This window comes from Sardina pilchardus, chromosome 14 (assembly GCF_963854185.1).
Source record: "Sardina pilchardus chromosome 14, fSarPil1.1, whole genome shotgun sequence".
NCBI classification, from domain to species: Eukaryota; Metazoa; Chordata; class Actinopteri; order Clupeiformes; family Clupeidae; genus Sardina; species Sardina pilchardus.
Genome location: NC_085007.1, coordinates 33,325,213 through 33,345,894, shown reverse-complemented (window position 1 = coordinate 33,345,894; position 20,682 = coordinate 33,325,213). Strand labels below are relative to the sequence as shown.

Genomic DNA, 20,682 nt, shown 5'->3' with positions numbered 1-20,682 from the left:
CGCCATCTAGCCTGTCTGTTGTGGTTGACAGATACATTGATGAAAAATAACCAAATTCGGTGGGCAACTATGAGTTGCTTTGTTAGATTCAGAAATGTCACAGGTCCCCACCACAGGTGCTCGGGCTCGCCATCGCCGCTTGCGGCTATATTTTTATATTTCCTTTTTATATTTACTTGAAAACAGTGTACTTGGGCTTGAACTTGAAGCATAAGTATTTGCACTACCTTTTGTGTAGGTTTGTGCAATTTGCATAGTAAAAGTTCTGTATTTTGACTGCAATTGCCCATTAGAATCATGAGTGCCTCTTTGTAAACAGCATCATGGCCATGCAACCTGTAATACTACTACTAGTGTGGAATTATTCTACAATATTCACTTATCATGACAGTAAAATAGGCCATCCTAAGTCAATCAACTGCAGTAATTCCTTGGTCAACCCATAGAAAATGTTGCGAACACCTGATTATGCATGGAAAAATACCATCATATACCGTGAAACCGTCAGAATTTTGAAAAATACTGTAATATACATTTTTGCCCATACCGCCCAGCACTAGCGAGGCCATTAAAACGAGCATGATATAGGGGCGTGATATTTAAATCACGCTTGTTTCCAGTCGCCACATTTATCAACAAACGTTCATTCTTACGCTGGAATTGGAGTGATGCGAAAGTTTGATGAATCACACGTGAGCCCCGTCGTAAGATAATTTCTGCGCTCAGATATACGCTGGTTTCTACGCTCTGTTGATAAATGAGGGCCATTGACTTTTCCCATGTTCCTATGCACTGATGAAGGCCCCAGCCGCTACGCGTGGGCATTTTAAGGTCCTTGTTGGACATGTCAGTTTCAAAATAAGGACATTTTAAACCTCTGGAGTGCCTTGGTCGTGGGGAAATGTTTTTCTCCTTTTCTTACACAAACTATTTACCTGGGACCAAAGAGCACCCAACAACAAGCAGCATTAAAAAAAAACAAAGAGGACTGAGCACGCCACTAACCCTGAACATTTGCAGTGTATATTCTCATTGGTTTAAAGGATGTTATGCCCAAAACACACCCATGACTGAAAAATAAGAAACATAAGAACGCCCAGCACCTTATCGCAAAATCATGTCATTAAATTAGTGAATGTGGACTGCCACACCTTTGATGTCTATACATTTTGCACTTCTGATCATCCATTTTTGATCACCAAAATAGGGCCCATACTTCTAAACAGGGAAATTCCATTTTAAAAACATTGCATAACATTAGTCATTTAAGTAAGTAAGTAAGTAAGTAAGTAAAATGTATTTGTATAGCACATTTAAAACCAAAGTGCTTCACAATCAGTATACGAAAAAATAAATTAAAAAACAACATACAAGAATAAATAGAGGGACAGAAGGACAAAAAAACAAAAACAGAGACAAAAGACAATACAATACAATACAATACAAGGAGAATGATACCCTAACCAGGATCATATGCAAGGTCAGTAGCTGTCAAATGCAATACGGTAAAAATGCGTTTTAAGCGCTGATTCACAGAAGCTATGTTTTTTAGCTCATTGGGCAAGCTGTTCCATAGCCTAGGAGCAAACACACTAAAAGCACGGTCTCCTTTTTGTGTCAGACGTGATCGTGGGGTGTTAAGCAGAGACTGTGAGGCAGACCTTAACGATCGCTTTGGAATGTATGGAGATAACATGTCCACAACATACACAGGTGCTAAACCATTTAAAGCTTTAAAAACAGTCAGTGCTACTTTGTACTGGATTCTGTATTTGACTGTATTTAACGGGGGAATTCTCCCCTTCGCGCGTAAATAGTGCGTATGCTTTTTTTTTTTTTTTTTTACACGTGTCTGTTGCGCACCTATGTTTTACGCGCATTCTGCCGTCCCTGCTTCTGACACACCCACATAGCGCAATTTCCAAATCAAGACGGCCTTATGAAAGAGGCGTGATTTATTTAAAAAATAACCAGACTTATCTACCACCTACTTAATTTAGGTTGATATGAAAACGTGGAACGTGGACGTTCTCATTGACATTCTGAATGCCATTTAAATCCAGAAAGAACACCAACCAGTCTTTGATTTTGAAAACGTATGCAAGGTGAACTGAATAAAGAACTGCCTACAGTAAAATGGTGTCATCACGTAGCTTAACAAAGAAACTACTTTTACGAAATTTCACTTTTGCTTTGACGTTTGTTTATAAAGAGTCAAGACGTGCTAGAGGTGTGTAGATTTATAATTCAAAAACTCACGGTTGACGAAAAGGTTTCGCTGGCAGCTGCCTCGCATAATATCAATTTATCTATGCTAAGACATATGTAGACTGACATCTGCAGCTTCGAACACAGTAGAGAGACTGGCATAACGAGTTCAATCTCCATTACAAACGAATTAAAGGACGAGAGAATAAACTATGCTGCTCCACTATAGTGCAGACGTCTGTGCAAATGTATGGATGACTTCGGTGAAGTTGGAAAGAAACGGACAGATTCGAACAAAGTATGCTATGGGATTATGACTTCTCGTCAAGTTAAAACTGAAGATGCATTATCGGTAAACTCCAATACTGAAAGTGGGTGATTATAACGGGATTTTCACTATTTAACAATGTAGTCTATGAAGCCAGTAAACACTGTAATGCGGATACATTAAGCTGTATCAGCTTATAAGCATCACATTTGATAGTGTAATGTAAATTTGTAAATTCCGTGTTGCCTATATGTCTTTAGAACTAGGCCTTCTGCCGACATGAGCAATATGCTGTTTCACCTTGTAGTGGCGCTCGACCTTATTCCAGCCCTTCAGAGTGCGTAGCTGGAAAAGTGCTTAAGCCATGGCAGAATGCGCGCAAGAGTTGTATAAGAAACACCCAGATTTTGGGTTTGCTCCACCCAAAACGCGCAACTCTCTACCACGCGTAAATGGCAGATTTAAAGGTAGGGTATGGAATTAGCTTTTTTGGCCATTTTTGCAAAATCACTTGAAATCCTGTTCCTAATCCATGTACAGCCATTGAGTTGGAAGCACTGAGATGGAAATTAAACACGTCAATCATCTGCGGAACGGGCAGGGCTCGAAAAACTCCAGCCAATAGTATTCTAAACCCTATACCATCATTTCACAGCTCGTTCGTCAATCTAACGGTCTTACTCCTCTTACTCCTCCCCTCCCCCCCCGCGCGCGCGCGCGACCCTTTCGTGCACATACAGTATACTCAAAGCTGGTGACCGCGAGCCAGTGCTGAAACGAAACCAACTAGGCCTGCTGCACGTCCCCTATGTTCCCCTCTTGTTGTACTGTATGTGTCACTTAATTTCCATACAAACAAAGACAGCGGATACCTACGGAAACTCAATCACACACGCAATAAATAAGCTATGTAGTAAAAATGACATTTTACCGTGACTCGAAGAGTGTTGTACACATGAAACCGAAAAGTAACCGCTTGGAGCAACAGTGGAATAGGCGAACCAACGGGCCAGCACTAAACTCGGGTATTTCAGGAGATAAACGCCCTGGTAAGAACCAAACCAGATTCTGTCCAAATAAACACACCTATGGCTACTGAAAAATGTAAGGTATTTATCAAATGTTGTTTTGGTGTATTAAAATGCATTGTTGTTTTATAATTTCCGAACGAAAGGGCTGGTAGCCTAATTGGTGCTTTTACCATAATGTAGGCTATAAAATCATCTACCTTGTCTGATTTGTGGAACTATTACCTACAACCCTTTGGAGGTGAATAAAGAATGTAATTGGGGAAGTTGATGTGAGCGATTGTATGGAGACTAGAGCTCATAGTGCTGTAGACACCAGGCTGGCATTTCATTTAGCCTGGCTCGCTCTCGCGCATCTGAATTCTCGCTCGTGCATGTGCGTCCATGGAGGGAGGGACTTCAGTTGTATTTGTTCAAAATCTGCCGGCCATTTTGCGAATTCCGTACCCAACCTTTAAGTGGATGGCAGAATTCACTTAGAGGGAAATGCGCGTAGTTGCGCGTTTTTTTGGACTTACGCACCCTTACGTGCATGGGAGAATTCCCCCCTTAGTCATTCCATCTAAAGCATATTCTTAAAGCAGTTTTTAATCATGCTTGACACAATCATCTACAATGAAATTCTATTTGTTGGGGCAACACTGGAAGGTCAGGAGCAGGTTAGGCCACAGGTCCCACAGGAGGTTCTTTCTGTTTTAAAAGAAAAGTTTTAGATTTATGTACTTTATATTGTTTTAGTAACACTACAGAGCATTTTATGTAGTCTCCAAAACAGCAATAAACATGTGAATCTAAGTCATTATTGAATTTAAAATCATCAAAACTTGCCAAAAAAGAATGAAAAGTATGTTAACAAACTTTATTTATTTGTTTTAATAGCTTCTTAGAGAAGTATGGTCCTACCTAAAGTGTCACACCGAAGGACATTTCCTGTCACACCAAAGAACATTTAAGCTTTTATGGTAGTTAATGACCATGCTCATACTAACTGAAATATTAGCAAATAACATCATACATTTACCGTAAAACTCCAAACAATAGCCCGGGCTTTTATTTTGCCAAATCGCCAAAATGCACCGGGGTGTATTTGAGACAGGCGTCTATATGAGACAGGCGTTTAATTTAGTGTTGTTAGTTGAGTGTAGGTTTATTGTAGGATTAGAAATAACTACCCAATAGCATAAGCAGACGGAAAGCATGACAACAGGAGGTTACCACATTATATATGAAAGGAATAACATTTTAAATATTTTTTTCTGTATGTATGCATGTTTGTATGTTTTTGTTGAATGTTGTGTTTGTATGCTGCTGAAACACTGTAATTTCCCCTTGGGGATGAATAAAGTATATCTATCTATCTATCTATATTACGGTGGGCTACTTTATTTAGCCTATAATTCGAATGTGTTTCACAAATCAGATCATATTAGAATTAGCCTACTATATTAGATATGTCTTAAATTATTGGCAGCTTAAAAAAACGAAACGATGTGACCGCGGGCTGAACAATTCAAGTTACCGTAAAACTTCAAACAATAGCCGAGTCCCAAATAGACGCATGTCTCTTTTAAACGCCCGGTGTGACTACAGATTTGGGGTTATAGGCCGGTCTCCAACAGAAGCCTGGTCTGTTTTTTTGTATTTATTCTTCTTATAGCCTACCCGTCAGATCATCTGGTGGTGGTGATCATCGATGGTACAGATTGCACACACTAAATTTATAATTGCATGACTGCGGAGGTGAAAGCCAGCTATAGAGTTCCAAATTCTTAACTTTTTTCGACATTGGCCTATGTCCTGCATTATTTAATTAATGCCATTTTGTTAAATTTGCGCACTAGATAACATATTCTATCACAAACTTTCTTTGTTTAGTTTCACTTTCTCTCGTTTCTCCACGTTTCTCCGCGTTTCTCTCAATACCATGGCGGAAAATAAAAAGACTTGATTTAAATTACATTTAAGCTGACAGTTGTCAAATTCGGGAGAAGCAGCGGCAAGATATTTCTCGGTTGATCCAAAGAGGGTGCGTAAAGGCTGAGCTGTAACTGTCTCCAAAGAGGGAGAGCCCTGCGCATCTGGTCGGGAGCTGCGCAAGCAAGGCAGGCAAGTGGAGGAGAGCGACGAGGAGGAGGAATTTGCAAATTTTCGCCAATTAGGGCAAAGACCTGACGTCATGAAGGCAGGGTCTAGGCTCCGCTGCGCTCCGCAGTACCTCCAGAGCGGCTGCTCTGCTGCTCCGCAGCTGCCTGGCCACGCCTTGCTCCCGCGATAAGTTGAGGCCATGTGATACCGACTGCCGAGTCGAAAACACACCCATCTAGACCATCGTGGACAGATTTTTAACCACGTGCATCTTGTGCTGCGCAGCCATCTTGAACGCGCCTATTTAGTGTCCGCAATCTGCACCATGCTGGCAATTTGACGGGTGTAAGAAGAATAAATACAACCCGAAACTAAAAAAGGCTTCTGTTGGAGACCGGCCTTTACCCCAAATCTGTAGCCACACCGGGCGTTTAAAAGAGACATGCGTCTATTTGGGACCTGGCTATTGTTTGAAGTTTTACGGTACATAATATTACATAGTCCAGCTGTTAAAAATACAAATTTGAATTAAAAAATGACATTTAGTGGTGTCACACCAAAGGTAAAAAAAAACGTGTGAAGACATATATTTGAACAATTCCGAAAAAAATACTTACTATGTGCACTGTTCCTGGGTTTCATAGGGGTCTTCAGTCACATGACCTTAAATGGGGTCTTTCAACTAAATGTATTGTCCATGATATTGCCCAGCTTAATATCATTTTTGATGAATAACTCAGGTATTAAAACAAATTCATGTAAAATGTTTAACCATTTACAGTTTTAAATGATGAAAATGTGAAATAAATTACTTTTAATCTACTGTGATGGTGAAAAAGCCACGTCATTTCAACTACCCAAATATATATATATATTTATATATATATATAAATAATACCTGTGAGGGAAGAGCATTGAATTAGTCTCTGCCTGCAGCTCTATGTTCTGTGTTGCATCAGGTATCAGCCTCTCATCCTCAGTGCCATTAACACTCTCTAGTGTCAGAGGTGACTGGAGATCACCTGTTGCTGATTCCTTTAATAATGAGAAACATCAAAAACAAGCAAACATATAGTTATATATATACTGTATACCCTCAGTTTGTGGCGCAACAGGCTACAGCGCTCATACCATGCACGGGTGCCCACAAAGAACCTAACCTGCGGTCATTACCCGATCCCCATCTCTCTCTCCCACTTACTTCCTGTCTCACGCTTCACTATTTGAATAAAGGCAAAAAATCCCCCCAAAAAATGTGTGTATAAAAGAAAATTCTCAGGACATACACATGCCCCCCTAAAGCACCAGTTAGCCATGCTTACTAACTATGAGATGGCTTCCTTTTTTAGATGTTCATCGTGGCAGAGCCAAAAAGACAACAAAAGTGAGAAATTGGCAAAGAAATTACTGAAGTTACCTAACAGCCATTTAAATGCTTGTTCCATGTAAACGCTGATTAAGTGCAAATCAGTTATGGAGGTTAGGTTTTCTTCGGGGTCTGATTGTATGTTTGTCTGTCTGTTTGTTAGCAAGATAACTCAAAAAGTAATGGATGGATGGATGGATTTCGATGAAATTTCAGGGAAGTGATCCATATCACCGTCTGAATTCAGGAGGTGGTTATGTTTTTTGCTTAATGGTGCAATGGCATGGTATGGCCACGTGGTGGCGATCTGAAAAGTGTAGGTTCAAATGTATGACAACCAAGAAAGAACAATACAGGCGGAGGTCTGCGCTCTTTGTGTGCTTTTCTAGTTGTTCAGGTAAACAGTTTGGTTGAAATCTTTAATCAAATTTATTTCAATCTGATATGGAAAAAGATTGGTCATGCAAAAACAACAAATGAGGCAGAAAGGGTTAACGTCTCGTGTTCTTCAGAGAACTGATGTTCACTGTGGCCACATAGGTCAGTTAGAACTATTAGCGAAGCTTAGTACATGCATTCACCTCTATCGCAAACACATTCTGACATTATGACCAATAACATGGTGTTCTCCTACAAGTTCGCATTGGCAGTTCTACTGCTACTGGAACTGCCTTACTGCACCCCATTAACTGAATGTACAAGATGCTGCAAGAATGTTGTTACAAAGAGGACAAGTTTAAATGATTTATAGACCTGTGTGGGAGAGGCAAGAGTCACTTGGGAAGGAGTGGTAGTCAGTTCCATCTTCTCTTGGGACTTCTCTTTCGCCAGACGTGCAGCCTCCTTAAACTCTGCAAATTTCTCTGCAAACTATGAAACATACTCAGGCATTGGGATAGTAAGGAGGATTTCTGAACATCTGTAATTATATTGATAAATCTGTCATTGTATATGTCAATAATTAAATACTTAATGCTTAAATATTATTTAAATTGAAGGGTAAATTGAAAATAAGATTGAAGGATAGACTGCCATATAGGCTGACGATTTGAAGGATAGTATGCAAAAAAGGCCTTTTCTGATTGGTCTGTGAATAATGAGGTGAGGCAGACATTCAATCTATTTTTCTATGTATCCTTCAATAAATGTTTTATTTCTTCATGAGATGTGTCAGTAAATCTTGAAAACAAATTAAGAAAAAATAGAAAAAGAAATTGAAATAGTAATTGAAATGATATTGATGCATTTATTTCTTGATGCATTTATTGACCAAGAAATTGACACTTGCAGTGAAAGATAGATTGATACATATTAAGTGTCTGCACAGCGTCATAGAGAATTGCGGAATACCCGGAAGAGCGCCATCTTGAGGGGAGAGGCTAGCTCAAGCAACATAGGCTAGATAGCCATCATGGCTAACACACACAATTATTTAGACCATCCTCAGAAGAGAGGATAAGATACAGCACAAAAATAGCAAAAATAGGGGGAAATGATCCATACAGAATAATTGACCTCTCAGATGACTGGAATTATTTACCATCGATATACCCAGTGACCCTCCATAGCGAAAACAGTCGCACATACTATTCCACAATAAACATAGCCCAGAAATCTAGACACACCCTAGCGGCCAAAAATACCGTTGAGGCGAAGCCTGCGCTAGACTCCAGGCCAGCCTAGCCAATCAGAACGCTCTATCTGTGTACGGAGTCCTTGAGCCCGCCTTAGCTCACCTTCGGCTTCCAGGGGGCAGGACCATGGAGGTATTATAAGAACTGGAGAAAGTGAACAAGTCCCGCCCCCATTCACTTCAATGGGAATGCTAGGCTAGTGAAAATTGCCAAAATTGAACGATTTTTTCAGGCTTCAACATGGCGTTTCAAGGGGCTTGTTTTCGGTGCCGTTTTACTTAGCCAATTAAGTGCCAGGTTACCGATTGACGTAAGGTACAGAAGGAGAGCTCCTGCCCACACTAAGCTCGTGCATGAGCTGAGAGTGGAACAGCCACCAATCAGCATGAGGAAAACGCAGGGAAAACGGCACCGGACATGATGTATTTCTGGAAAATGGCGACAAGGAAGTGCTTTGCTAATCGGCGAAGCTAATCAGTCAAATCCTGACCCCCTGGGCTGGACCATGCGTCCTCGTTCGACGAGTTGGGTGTGAGACCGTGTTGCAAAACCTTGGATGAGGCTAATGAAGCGCGCTCGTTTGAATCGGCTTTAGGGGAGTTAGACTTGGGCTTTTCTTTGAAGGTTGAGCAGAAAGAGCCACTCAAGTCATTCGTTTTAAAGAAGGATGTATTTGCCGTTCTGCCGACTGGCTGCGATTGGTCACAAATGCTGGCCTATTACGTGCAGAGGCAAGTTGAAAGACAACTGTTCATCCCACCCACAGGCTTCAGCTCTGTGAATGGTCCGACCCCAGACTATACATTTCTGTATAGTTTGGCTTGCCAGGCTACAATAAACAAACTTCTGTGTTAAAATGTTGAATTTCACGTTTTCGCATAATTCGACAGTATACAGTTTCATATAGTGAACGCATTTCATGGAAAAACATACGTTTTGTTCAACCCAGTGAAGATATGAACACATAGCAGTCATTCCCGTTGTCCACGCCGCTTAAAAAGTTGTTCTCTTCTGGCATATCGTGACGGGAGAACCATGTCAACTTTGGATGTGGTTATCTTAGGTTCTGTAATACCGTAAAACTCCAAACAATAGCCCGGGCTTTTATTTTGCCAAATCGCCAAAATGCACCGGCGTGTATTTGAGACAGGCGTCTATATGAGACAGGCGTTTAATTTAGTGTTGTTAGTTGAGTGTAGGTTTATTGTAGGATTAGAAATAACTACCCAATAGCATAAGCAGACGGAAAGCATGACAAGAGGTTACCACATTATATTACGGTAGGCTACTTTATTTAGACTATAATTCAAATGTGTTTCACAAATCAGATCATATTAGAATTAGCCTACTATATTAGATATGCCTTAAATTATTGGCAGCTTAAAATAGGCCTAACGAAACGATGTGACAGCGGGCTGAACAATTCAAGTTACCATCGAGCCTGTGAACTTGTTGCCCCTGATAACACATCAACAATAAAGAAAGAATGCTACCCTGTAAAACAACTGATCCTATTAATCGCTATCACCGTGATCCTCAACTAGGCTACTACAAGTTGATTTGCGAATTCCTCCTCCTCGTCGCTCTCCTCCACTTGCCTGCTTTGCTTGCGCAGCTCCCGATGCGCAGGGCTCTCCCTCTTTGGAGACAGACGTTACAGCTCAGCCATACGCACCCTCTTTGGATCAACCGAGAAATATCTGCTTCTCCCGAATTTTGTTAGGCAAATTTGACAACTATCAGCTTAAATGTCATTTAAATCAAGTCTTTTTCTTTTCCGCCACAGTATTGAGAGAAATGCGGAGAAACGCGGAGAATCGAGAGAAAGTGAAACTAAACAAAGAAAGTTCGTGATAAAATATGTTGTCTAGTGCGCAATTAAAAAAAAAAAATGGCATTAATAAAGTAGCCTAATGCAGGACATAGGCCATTGTCGAAAAAAGTTAAGCATTTGGATCTCTGGCTTTCACCTCCGCAGTCATGCAATTATAAATGTAGTCTGCGCAATCTGCACCTGCTGGCGATCTGACGGGTATAAGAAGAATAAATACAACCCGAAACTAAAAAAAACAGACCAGGCTTCTGTTGGAGACCGGCCTGTAACCCCAAATCTGTAGCCACACCGGGCGTTTAAAAGAGACATGCGTCTATTTGGGACTCGGCTATTGTTTGAAGTTTTACGGTACCTTCAATATACATATCGTTGGAAAGCTTGGTTCAAGGCCGTTCATGTGAGCACAATAAGTGATAGTATAAAGGACAGTCATTTTCACAGGGCACCCAAAGACTACTGTTCACTCACTGCTGGTCATTCATTTACCTGTTAACTGGGCTAGTCTGCTAGCAGCAAGTGCTGTATAAAGGATAATTGTTACACATTTATTACATCGATGTAACATTCAGAATACCAATCTTCTATCTGACATCGCTGTGTCCATGGTCAATTTGCTGTGAGCTAATAGTTCGGACGAGTTTGTTTACATCGTGTAGCGCTAGCCAATAACCTAAGTTAGCCCTCCTGCCATCACTTCAGATCGCTTCAGATTGACATACACCAGCTCTCTCACACAGGGGTAAAAAGCCTGCATCTAAATCACCGACACAGTTCGGTTAGCTGTATGGACTAACAGTATGAGTAATCATTTGGGCAATCAACATAACTACACCGTTTACTCACATTTGGCGTTCATTAGTCCCCCTCCTCCTCCGATTGCCTGCTAACCTTAGCCGTCATTAAATCCATTGCTCAAAGATGCTCCTCTCTCTGTGCTTTTTTCGTGGTATAGGGCTCGCGCCTTGCATTCTAGGAATATTGCATTCTAGGAATATTGCATTCGCGCCTTGCATTCTAGGAATATTGCCGCCATGTTGGTAGCGCACCGAACATAATATCCATTTACTCAGATGCAGAAGACAAGAAGCAGAAATATAGTATTAGCGATTCTTTTCCTCTTGCGATCGTGGGTTGCGCTGTTACACCCCACTATACAGTAACATACGACCAAGAAGGCAAAAACTAAGTAACAGGAACACACTAATAGGCGGGAGTAAATCCATAGTAAACTAAGGAGTGAGGCTGCCAATATGGCTGTGCCCGCGGAGTTTTCACATCATGATCCATCTTCACTGGGTGGTCTCCGATTGCCTAATGTCCTTAGTACACACATCTAATATCACCAGTATTCACGTAATGATTCACCTTGCTCGCACGCATTAAATTTTTCTCCCAGGCCAAGATACTTTTTTAATTCGCCTCAGCTCTCATACCCTCAGACTTCGAGAGGCTCTACCGGGTAGAGCTATTGTAGTCTACCCTCAACAGGGATCCCGCTGCTTTATGACGTTGTGTGGGAACACCTAATACAGTCCCCTCCATAAGTATGGTGAAGGGTATGTGATGATGTGGGGCTATTTTAGTTTCAAAGGCCAAGGGGACTTAATCAGGGTGCATAGTGCCCTAGATCCATGAAATAAATGCCATTCAAAAAAATAATCATAAAAAAATGTGCCTGCCTGTAAAGGCTACGGGAATTTCAACACATAAGTATTGGAACGCCCACGTTAACCCTATGACCCCTGTATTTTAAGGAAAAACATTGATCTATTTATGATACGTTAATCATTTACAAAGAATATGTATGTCCTTAAAGGTTGGATGATTTGATATAGTTAACTTCAGCATGTGTTCTAATACTTATGGAGGGGACTGTAATTAAATATGTCACAGAAAATCCTCCATAGGAGAGAAGGTGATAGGTGTCAATGATGTGCACACTGTGACTTCTGCGTTGAATTTCAACCAAGACTTAGTAATACTTTCCCACACTCACCTTAACCAATTGACTCTCTGAGGAGAAGCCAAGGCCATAGACTGTATTGGCTCGACTGTCAGCCCATTGGCCAAACTTCTGAGATGTTTTGGTGAAGGTCATGTTGGGAGTGATGGTACTGTTAATGATGGCCTGTAAAGTGCAAATACTGCATCACATTCACTAGCAGCATATTGGTGTTCTTTTGACATCACTAATGATTATTTGGATTTAAAAGAACTTAGAGGAAAACATTCTCTCTTTCTTCTGGTCGTCATCACACTTGAAGTCCCACCAGGGGTCAAAATTAACTTTTTGAAATGTGAATATCTACCAGCCAGAGACAGATGAACTGGTGAAATCCACCAGCCATTAAATAGGAAATACGTATTTTCTGTCTGAAATCTACCAGCCAACTTAAACATTTACTGGCTGGTGGCTGGTGCTAATTTTGAGCCCTGAGTCCCACCCCTGACTGCCCTACCATCGCCTGTTGTTGTCGTCCCCTTGCCGGGTTCCTGGCCCACGCATCCTAGCGACCCAACTTCCTCCTTAAAACAATTCCTAATCCCTATGGACAATTTATTCCCTACACTGGACTATCTGAACTTTCTGACACTAAAAATGACCTTACTGTACTGTACTTGAACTGACCCTAGGCAGATGGGTTGGGCCCTTGATTCTTGGATCTGTCCGAGGTTTCTTCCTATATGTATCCCCAATTCTAGGTAGGTTTTCCTCACCCCTGTCACTCATGAGCTTTCTCTGAATGTTTAACACTCTGTAAAGCGCCATGAGACATGTGTAATGTTTTGGCACTCTATAAGTGAAATTAAATTGAACATTTTAATTGAAAACATGTCACTCCGATGCTGACTATACTGACAAATACTTTACAACTATACACAAATAACGAATCACCCAATGGTGTTTGATCCGCACAGGGGCACTGATAGCCCATTTCCACTGCCAGCAAACCAGTTCCATTCCCATTTGCAAACGAACATTTGAACAGTTCAGAGCAATTCGATCAAACAGAAAATGATTCAGAATGTGGCAATTAGGTTCGAAGCTGGAATCAAAAAATAGTTGGGGTTTATTTTACAGCAAACCAGAGTGAGCATGTAATTCTACTGCTCGGAGAGGAAAAAGCTAAAAGCATGATTTTTTCTCCACTGTTACCATGAGTAAACAAAACTAACAACTTACAACTAGCACTGTCTGCACTGCAGATGTAAACTAGCATTTTACACAGTTCATTTCTTCCATTTTTATGGGACAGCTGTCATATCATCCTCTGTTCTGTTCATGCCTACAACATCCATTGTTGATGACACATCCTTCAAAACTGGTTGAAATGTGGGCTGGTTTACCACATAGCACTAAGGTTCAAAGATTCTGAACCTAACCGGTTTAAGAACATATTCTTTGTTGGTCGAAAAATGGCCTGAAAAATATTGATTAGGTTCACAAATACGAAACCAGGGCTGTTGCATTTTTGCTAATATCTTGGAAACCATATGGATTAATGGAACGTTTTTTCCCTCTGATTTCTTGAAAAATCCCACATAAATCCAACCAAGGGTTAGGCTAATTTTCCAGTTTTCACCTTGGAAGTTTTACCAACATCAACATCAGGCTTGTTTCAGTGTCAGTCTGTAATTTGCAGGGGTGTGTGGTCAGGGGAGGCAAAGCTCTCATACTTCAATAAGAAATAGTTGACTAAAAAAAACACTCAATTGTTGCAATTTCTTTGTATTTCTAAGTAAAACAATAGCCTGTTAAAGGTAGGGTATGGAATTAGCTTTTTTGGCCATTTTTGCAAAATCACTTGAAATCCTATAGAGATTGAGAACGTGACGTAAAACGCAACGCATTTTGGGAATAGGTGCCCCAAAATTAAGTTGTTTTACTGACGTGCGGGAACAACGAAGTGCAGTTGTCGAAATGCCGTTTACCTGCTGTGTTATAAAATTCAATAGAGTAACATGAAGCTTATCTTTTATAGTTTTCCAGCGTGGAAAAATAATAGTATACGTCATGTTTCAGAGGTGACAAAAAGGCGAGGAATGGCTTGGATAGCAGCACTAAGGAAGCGCGAGATTATAACTGTTTTTCACACAATTTTTTCACGCTTAGTTTTCATTATTATCATGCCAGATCATAGACCCAGACCCACTAGTTTACATGGGCTGGCATCAGGCGAGCCAAACGTACCCATAATTCTTTGTGTTTTGATGACTTTGGTCACATGTCTTAGCGATCTCTATTCCTAACCCACTTACAGCCACTGAGTTGGAAGCACTGAAATGGAAATTAAACACGTCAATCATCTGCGGAACGGGCATGGCTCGAAAAACTCCAGGCAATAGTATTCTAAACCCTATACCATCATTTCACAGCTCGTTTGTCAATCTAACGGTCTTACTCCTCTTACTCCTCCTCGCACGCGCACCCCTTTCGTGCACATACAGTATACTCCAAGCTGGTGACCGCAAGCCAGTGCTGAAACAAAACCAACTAGGCCTGCTGCACGTCCCCTATTTTCCCCTCTTGTTGTACTGTATGTGTCACTTCATTTCCATACAAACCAAGACAGCGGATACCTACGGAAACTAAATCACCTACGCAATAAATAAGCTATGTAGCAAAAATTACATTTTAACGTGACTCGAAGAGTGTTGTAAACATGAAACCGAAACTTAACCGCTTGGAGCTACAGTGGAATAGGTGAACCAACGGGCCAGCACTAAACTCAGATATTTCATTTAGCCTGGTTCGCTCTCGCGCATCTGAATTCTCGCTCGTGCATGTGCGTCCATGGAGGGAGGGACTTCAGTTGTATTTGTTCAAAATCTGCCGGCCGTTTTGCGAATTCCGTACCCAACCTTTAACTGAACAACCACATGTTTTTGAGCCATCAAGGTGACCGTATTTATTTGTAAATGTCAGCATTTATAGGATTCCAAACACCACATAAGTGCCCGTCCCAACCCCCATATACAGATTGAAGGTCAAATTCTGAGGCCAAAAACATATTTTTGAAATAATTTAACTGCAATAATAATGCATGCATAACTATCACATTAATTACATAGGCAAATATTTAAATACAAAATGTGAAATAAATATGATCATTTTTATTAAACGGACACTGTGTAAGCCTGAGGAAATTTCATTGTGAAATTCTCCCATCTAGCGGTTAGGGATTATATCGCAGTCTATAGAGACTACGGTAGCCATCTCTAGTCAAACACATAACTCAAAGATCTGCGACGAGACAAAACTGTTGCAGAGGTGTGAATTAAATGAAATTATCTTTTACTGTCTATGATTAAACGTTGCACATCGTTGCCAGCATTTGCAAGCCGTTGCAAAGCATTCAGGTTGTTGTAGCATAAGGTTCATCTCGTGAATCTACCAAGACAATTTCCCCTTGGGGATCAATAAAGTATCTATCTATCAATGGCCCTAGTTCCAGTCTCCTAGTTTTCTCCTACTTTTCTCTATTGTCGTTGCTTGTGTGTGATGCCAATAAAGCACACTTTCGGACACGTAAATTATTTCACTTTGCCTGTTGCTAACCGAGCTAAGCACAATAGCTAGCTAGCAGTAGCACAGTACATAGAAAGTTAATGTGAAGGGCTAGTCAGGCTGGCTAGCTAGGTAGCTAAGGACTGTGGTTAAACTTGTTGTTGCAAACTAACCTGAAATAACATAAAATCGAAACTTCCCCATTGTCGTTACTTGTGTGTGATACCAATAAAACACACTTTCAGACACAATAAACCATTTTATTTAGCCTGTTAACCGAGCTAGCTAGCTAACGTTTGCACCAAATGCGTTAGCAGCTAATGGGTAGGGATGTTCGCTAGCTAAGCTAGCGGTTTTGTACACGCAACCTTACAAGTTGGTTACAGCTCCTCGAGTCACGGTAAAATGTCATGTTTGATACATAGCTAATTTAGATACACTTATGATGTGGGTGCTTGCGTTTCTTTACGAATCTGCAGTCTTAATTTGTATAGAAATGGCCGTCTTCACGCTGCTTCTCTGTGCAACGTGAAACGCGTTTTCCCCAGCGGTATTAACAGGTAGTGTGTCCCTCTCGGCCATTCATACACCGGAAAGACATGGAAGTCTTCCGGTAACGTCCCTTTCAATGTAAATGCCGGGAAGTGATTCTTCGGCCAGGAGGACAAGTCAGATCATTGGCATATGTTATTTTACACCAAAGAGGATCTACTTATGAATGAAGACGTCGATTTGAGGTACTAAAACACTTAAAATCCTACATAATGTACCTTTAAAAATGGGGGATTCATGTCACTGGTGCTACTGCACGACAAAACTCTTCTTTTGAAATACAAGAAATCATACTAAGTACATCACTTCATTTTACATAATAGGGAGGGAGAGTGAAAACCAGCGCCCCAAGCGGTTGCGCTCCTATCGAAGAGCAGCTCCAATGTTAAGTCCCATAGACCGACTTTTCAAATAAATACTACGCAGCTATACCAGCGATCTTATCCACCAAAAATATTTTTCAGTCTGCATACTGTAATAATCTACTAACTGTGAAAATATCAGACCCTATTTCGCCTTATTTTTTTAAAAAAACGCAATTGCTCGTTTCATTTCATAAATGGACTACAACTACAAGTAATGACTTTACCCTTCGACGTTACTCACCTAGCATGGTTTGTTTATTAGCCTGTTAGCTAGTTGGTTAGTTAGTAGACAATCACACCTACTGCCAGCTCTTGTGTGAGTAGGAGCACAACACAAGTTATCCCAACATAAAGGTAATTACTACGCGGTTTACATCGCTCTCTGTTATTACAAAAATATGTAATGCCAGTTAAGCAAATTGCCGTTTTGATCAGTTGGAGATAAAGCGCCCAAACTGGTGACGTCAAATGCTACTGTAGCTACTGTATCACCATGTTACAAACAAACTCAAAACAATTAAACCTAAAGAATAAAGTATGACCACTAGAAGCAATAGAGCTGACCTAAATGCGTAGCATATTGAAGGCATTTAACTCCGTCCCATCGTGGGCCGAGATATATTTTTTCTAAATGAAAATCCCATCCACTCCCGCTAGCCTCTAGGAACGCAACCACTAGATGGCGATGAGATTACTTTCCCTCCCTATTAGGGATGTAACGATACACTCAACTCACGACTCGATATGGATCACGATTTTTTTGTTCACGATACAATTTTATCACGATTTTTGATATTGATGCTGTTTGAAGAGGTTGCTCCAAAGAAAATCAAATTGCACCACTCCCTCTCCTTCCAAAGTATTATGTCCTACACCTCTCCTCTTAAAATAAATGGCAGGCCCTACTGTTATATGCTACATCATTATAGTTGTTCAAGTGCACACACTAAATGGAGAGCTAGGATTAAAATTCAGACTGTGCCTTTAAATAGGCAACTTTTTCCATCTATCAGCACAATGCTACAGTAAGCCATTTCCACTAAAAAAATCAGCTCAATATTATGTGCAAGACTGATGTTTACCAAGCATGCCAACGTGTTAATCTCTTAGCACTATCGTCATATGTTTTCTCATAGTGAGATGGCTATCCCGACATATGTTCTGATGTACATGGGGCGCACGGAGGTGAACGGCGGGACAAACGCGAAATGACAAGGTGTTAACTAAACAATTGAGTAGACCTAAGGTCGACAGGCTTTGTGGTTAAAACGATGAAAACCAGTAGGTTAGTCTGTCACAGCTAACTTCGTTCAAGCACAGTAGCTTAGACTAGTTTACAGCGCAGAAATTAAAAGTCAATATCAGCATCACAAGATTGCTGTCATTATCGGAAAATCCAGACACGTCAAACTGGACACGAACGCGTGGCAAAAACAAAACAACTTCATAAATGATGTCTTTTTCAAACCTTGAAAACACCACATTAAAATCCAAGCATTTTCAAGGATTTCAAGCACCCATACGAACCCTGACACACACACTCTAGTTCAAAGTTGTTGCCTACCGTCGTCTTCCCTCGTTTTGTGCCCCGTACCTAGTGACATAAGTCACGTGACTCATCGCGATTCATTTTTTCTATCAACCGGTGCGAATCGTCACGCATTTGTATCGATTTTTATTCGTGTCACGATGCATCGTTACATCCCTAGTGATAAACCTGCATTACTCTACATCCCCCTGTAAAACTAGTCCCGTCCGAATAAGGCTTTAGCTAACAGTTAACTCTTAGTTAGCAGACATTGCTAATCCTGCCATTGTATGATAAAGCCACGTTGAAGTTTGACTTCCTCCACAATTATTTTGTTATATGGAATAAAATAACGCTGCATTTTTAAATAAGACTTTATTTTGTTGTATGTGCTTTGGAAACATTTCAGCAACCCCTGTTCGCCTAACGTAACCTAAGTTAGGCTACTGCAGTGGATAGCTAAGGTAACGGTAAATCTTTCTAATATGACTAGCTGCTAGAATGAAATCTCTGATAACAGCTCAATAAACAGCAAGGAAATGCGTGCTTTGAGTGGATAGCTTTGGTATTTGTACCGCTAGGTCCATTAGGCCTACGATTTCCAGAATAACATGATTCAAACACTGCCGAAGTAAATTAAATGTGTGTAAGGGTCGCGTATGTAATCTTCTCGGCTTATACTTTGTTAAAAGTAACATTTCCACCGTTTAAATGAAAAAAAAAACATGTTAACAAAATAGTTACGATGGGACTTACACCTAGGGAAAGGGTGGTGTAAGTTAGTATGTCATTTAAGTCATAACTTAGTGCCTACGTTGAAACTATCTGCTTGGTGCAACCCGTTCTATTTTAGTAGATCGTAAACCTCAACGTAGCGCCAGTTTACAGTCGAACTTAGTTAAGATGGAACTTACGTTCAGCTGGTGCAACCGGCTGCTGGACTTTTGTGTCTTGTTTTTGGGGGAGGTTTTTATTTCAGTACTTATGATGGTTAGTTTTGTTTATGGCGTTGACGAGATATTCAGACTTAAATTCTGCACCGAGACTAAAAATCTGATAGGACTGGTGTAACAGTATAATACAGACCTGAGATTGTGTTTTAGATCTAGAGAACTAGTTCATAGAATCAATGCAAAGAGACACATTACATTCAAACACACACCTTGGAGCCATCAAGACTGATGATGCGGTAGACATTACGTGTGCTGTCATAGAAGTAGGAGACTGTGACCGCATGCTTACTGGTTGGTACCCAGTTCTTCTTGGTGTTAGGATCAATCTGAAAAACATGTGCCCGAGTGCTGAAGATCGGTTGTTCTCTAGAGGGAGAGAAATGAACAGAGATGCATTTTCTGAAGTTAATACTAATGCATACAAGGTGTTGCTTGCCATGGTAGTTGCTCGGTAAGTATCATGGAAGTGGATCATTGCATTTTGCTCGGGTTGAATGGAGAACACAGCTGCAAGGCATATTCATTGCCTTATTTTGCTGTCAGGACGGTCCCTAGAATGTCAATGGGGAAATTGTTTTAGTTAGTAAGTTTAGTTAGCTAATTTTATATAGCCTACTTTAATTTTAATATTTCAATTACTACCTGAAAAACAAAGATCATAGAGAGCACAAATAAGGGTTTTTTTTTGTTTGTTTGTTTACCTAAAGCTAAATACGCACAGAAAAGAGAAAGATCCTCTTTCTACTCTAGACAGAGGAAGAGGTAGACAGCAAATATGCTATTTTCCCCAAATAGCTGGCATACTCATACAGTACATTCTCTGTTGATGGTGTACAATTGCCATACAAAAAATGGGTTTGCACCCCTTGTTCTTGTCCTTCCAGAAGGTTGAAACATTGAAAACAAAATTACTAGTTTACATTTATCATTACAGTATAGGCCTACTGTTTTTCCTAGGCTTCAACCAGGCGCACCTGCAGGCGTAGGTCTGTACGCACTGTGCGTACCATGAGGCTACTCATCAAGGAGAGAAAATTGCCCTTGCACATGTGTATTCACAAAAAAATGGCCTACCATAACTTCCCAACTATGCACAGTATCCCATTAGCTGGATGCCATCAGGCTATTTACAATTTTCTGAAGTTAGTCAACACGTTATCCAAATTAACTTAAAGAGACCCTATGCAACTTTTTCATAGTCATAAAATCGCTCAGAGATCGTTGTTTTGCTTGACTGACCAGTTTAATCGAAAACAGTAATATTTCCTCCCGCCCCCAGTGTCCCTATCCGCTATTGCAACCTTGCAACTTTCTGATAAGCGATCGTCTTCAGTTTACATCTGGAAGTCAGA

General features: G+C 40.6%; 1 protein-coding gene across 1 annotated transcript in view; it reads right to left on the bottom strand.

Annotated features, from left to right (window-relative positions):
• Positions 1 to 20,682, bottom strand: part of LOC134101313 (homer protein homolog 1) — a 94,683-nt gene that overhangs the window by 7,325 nt on the left and 66,676 nt on the right. The window contains exons 2-5 of the mRNA XM_062554914.1: positions 19,540 to 19,696; positions 12,420 to 12,551; positions 7,709 to 7,825; positions 6,488 to 6,624 (exon numbers count right to left, since the gene is read on the bottom strand). Coding sequence (XP_062410898.1) covers positions 6,488 to 6,624; positions 7,709 to 7,825; positions 12,420 to 12,551; positions 19,540 to 19,696 — 543 coding nt within the window. The remainder of the gene's footprint in view (positions 1 to 6,487; positions 6,625 to 7,708; positions 7,826 to 12,419; positions 12,552 to 19,539; positions 19,697 to 20,682) is intronic.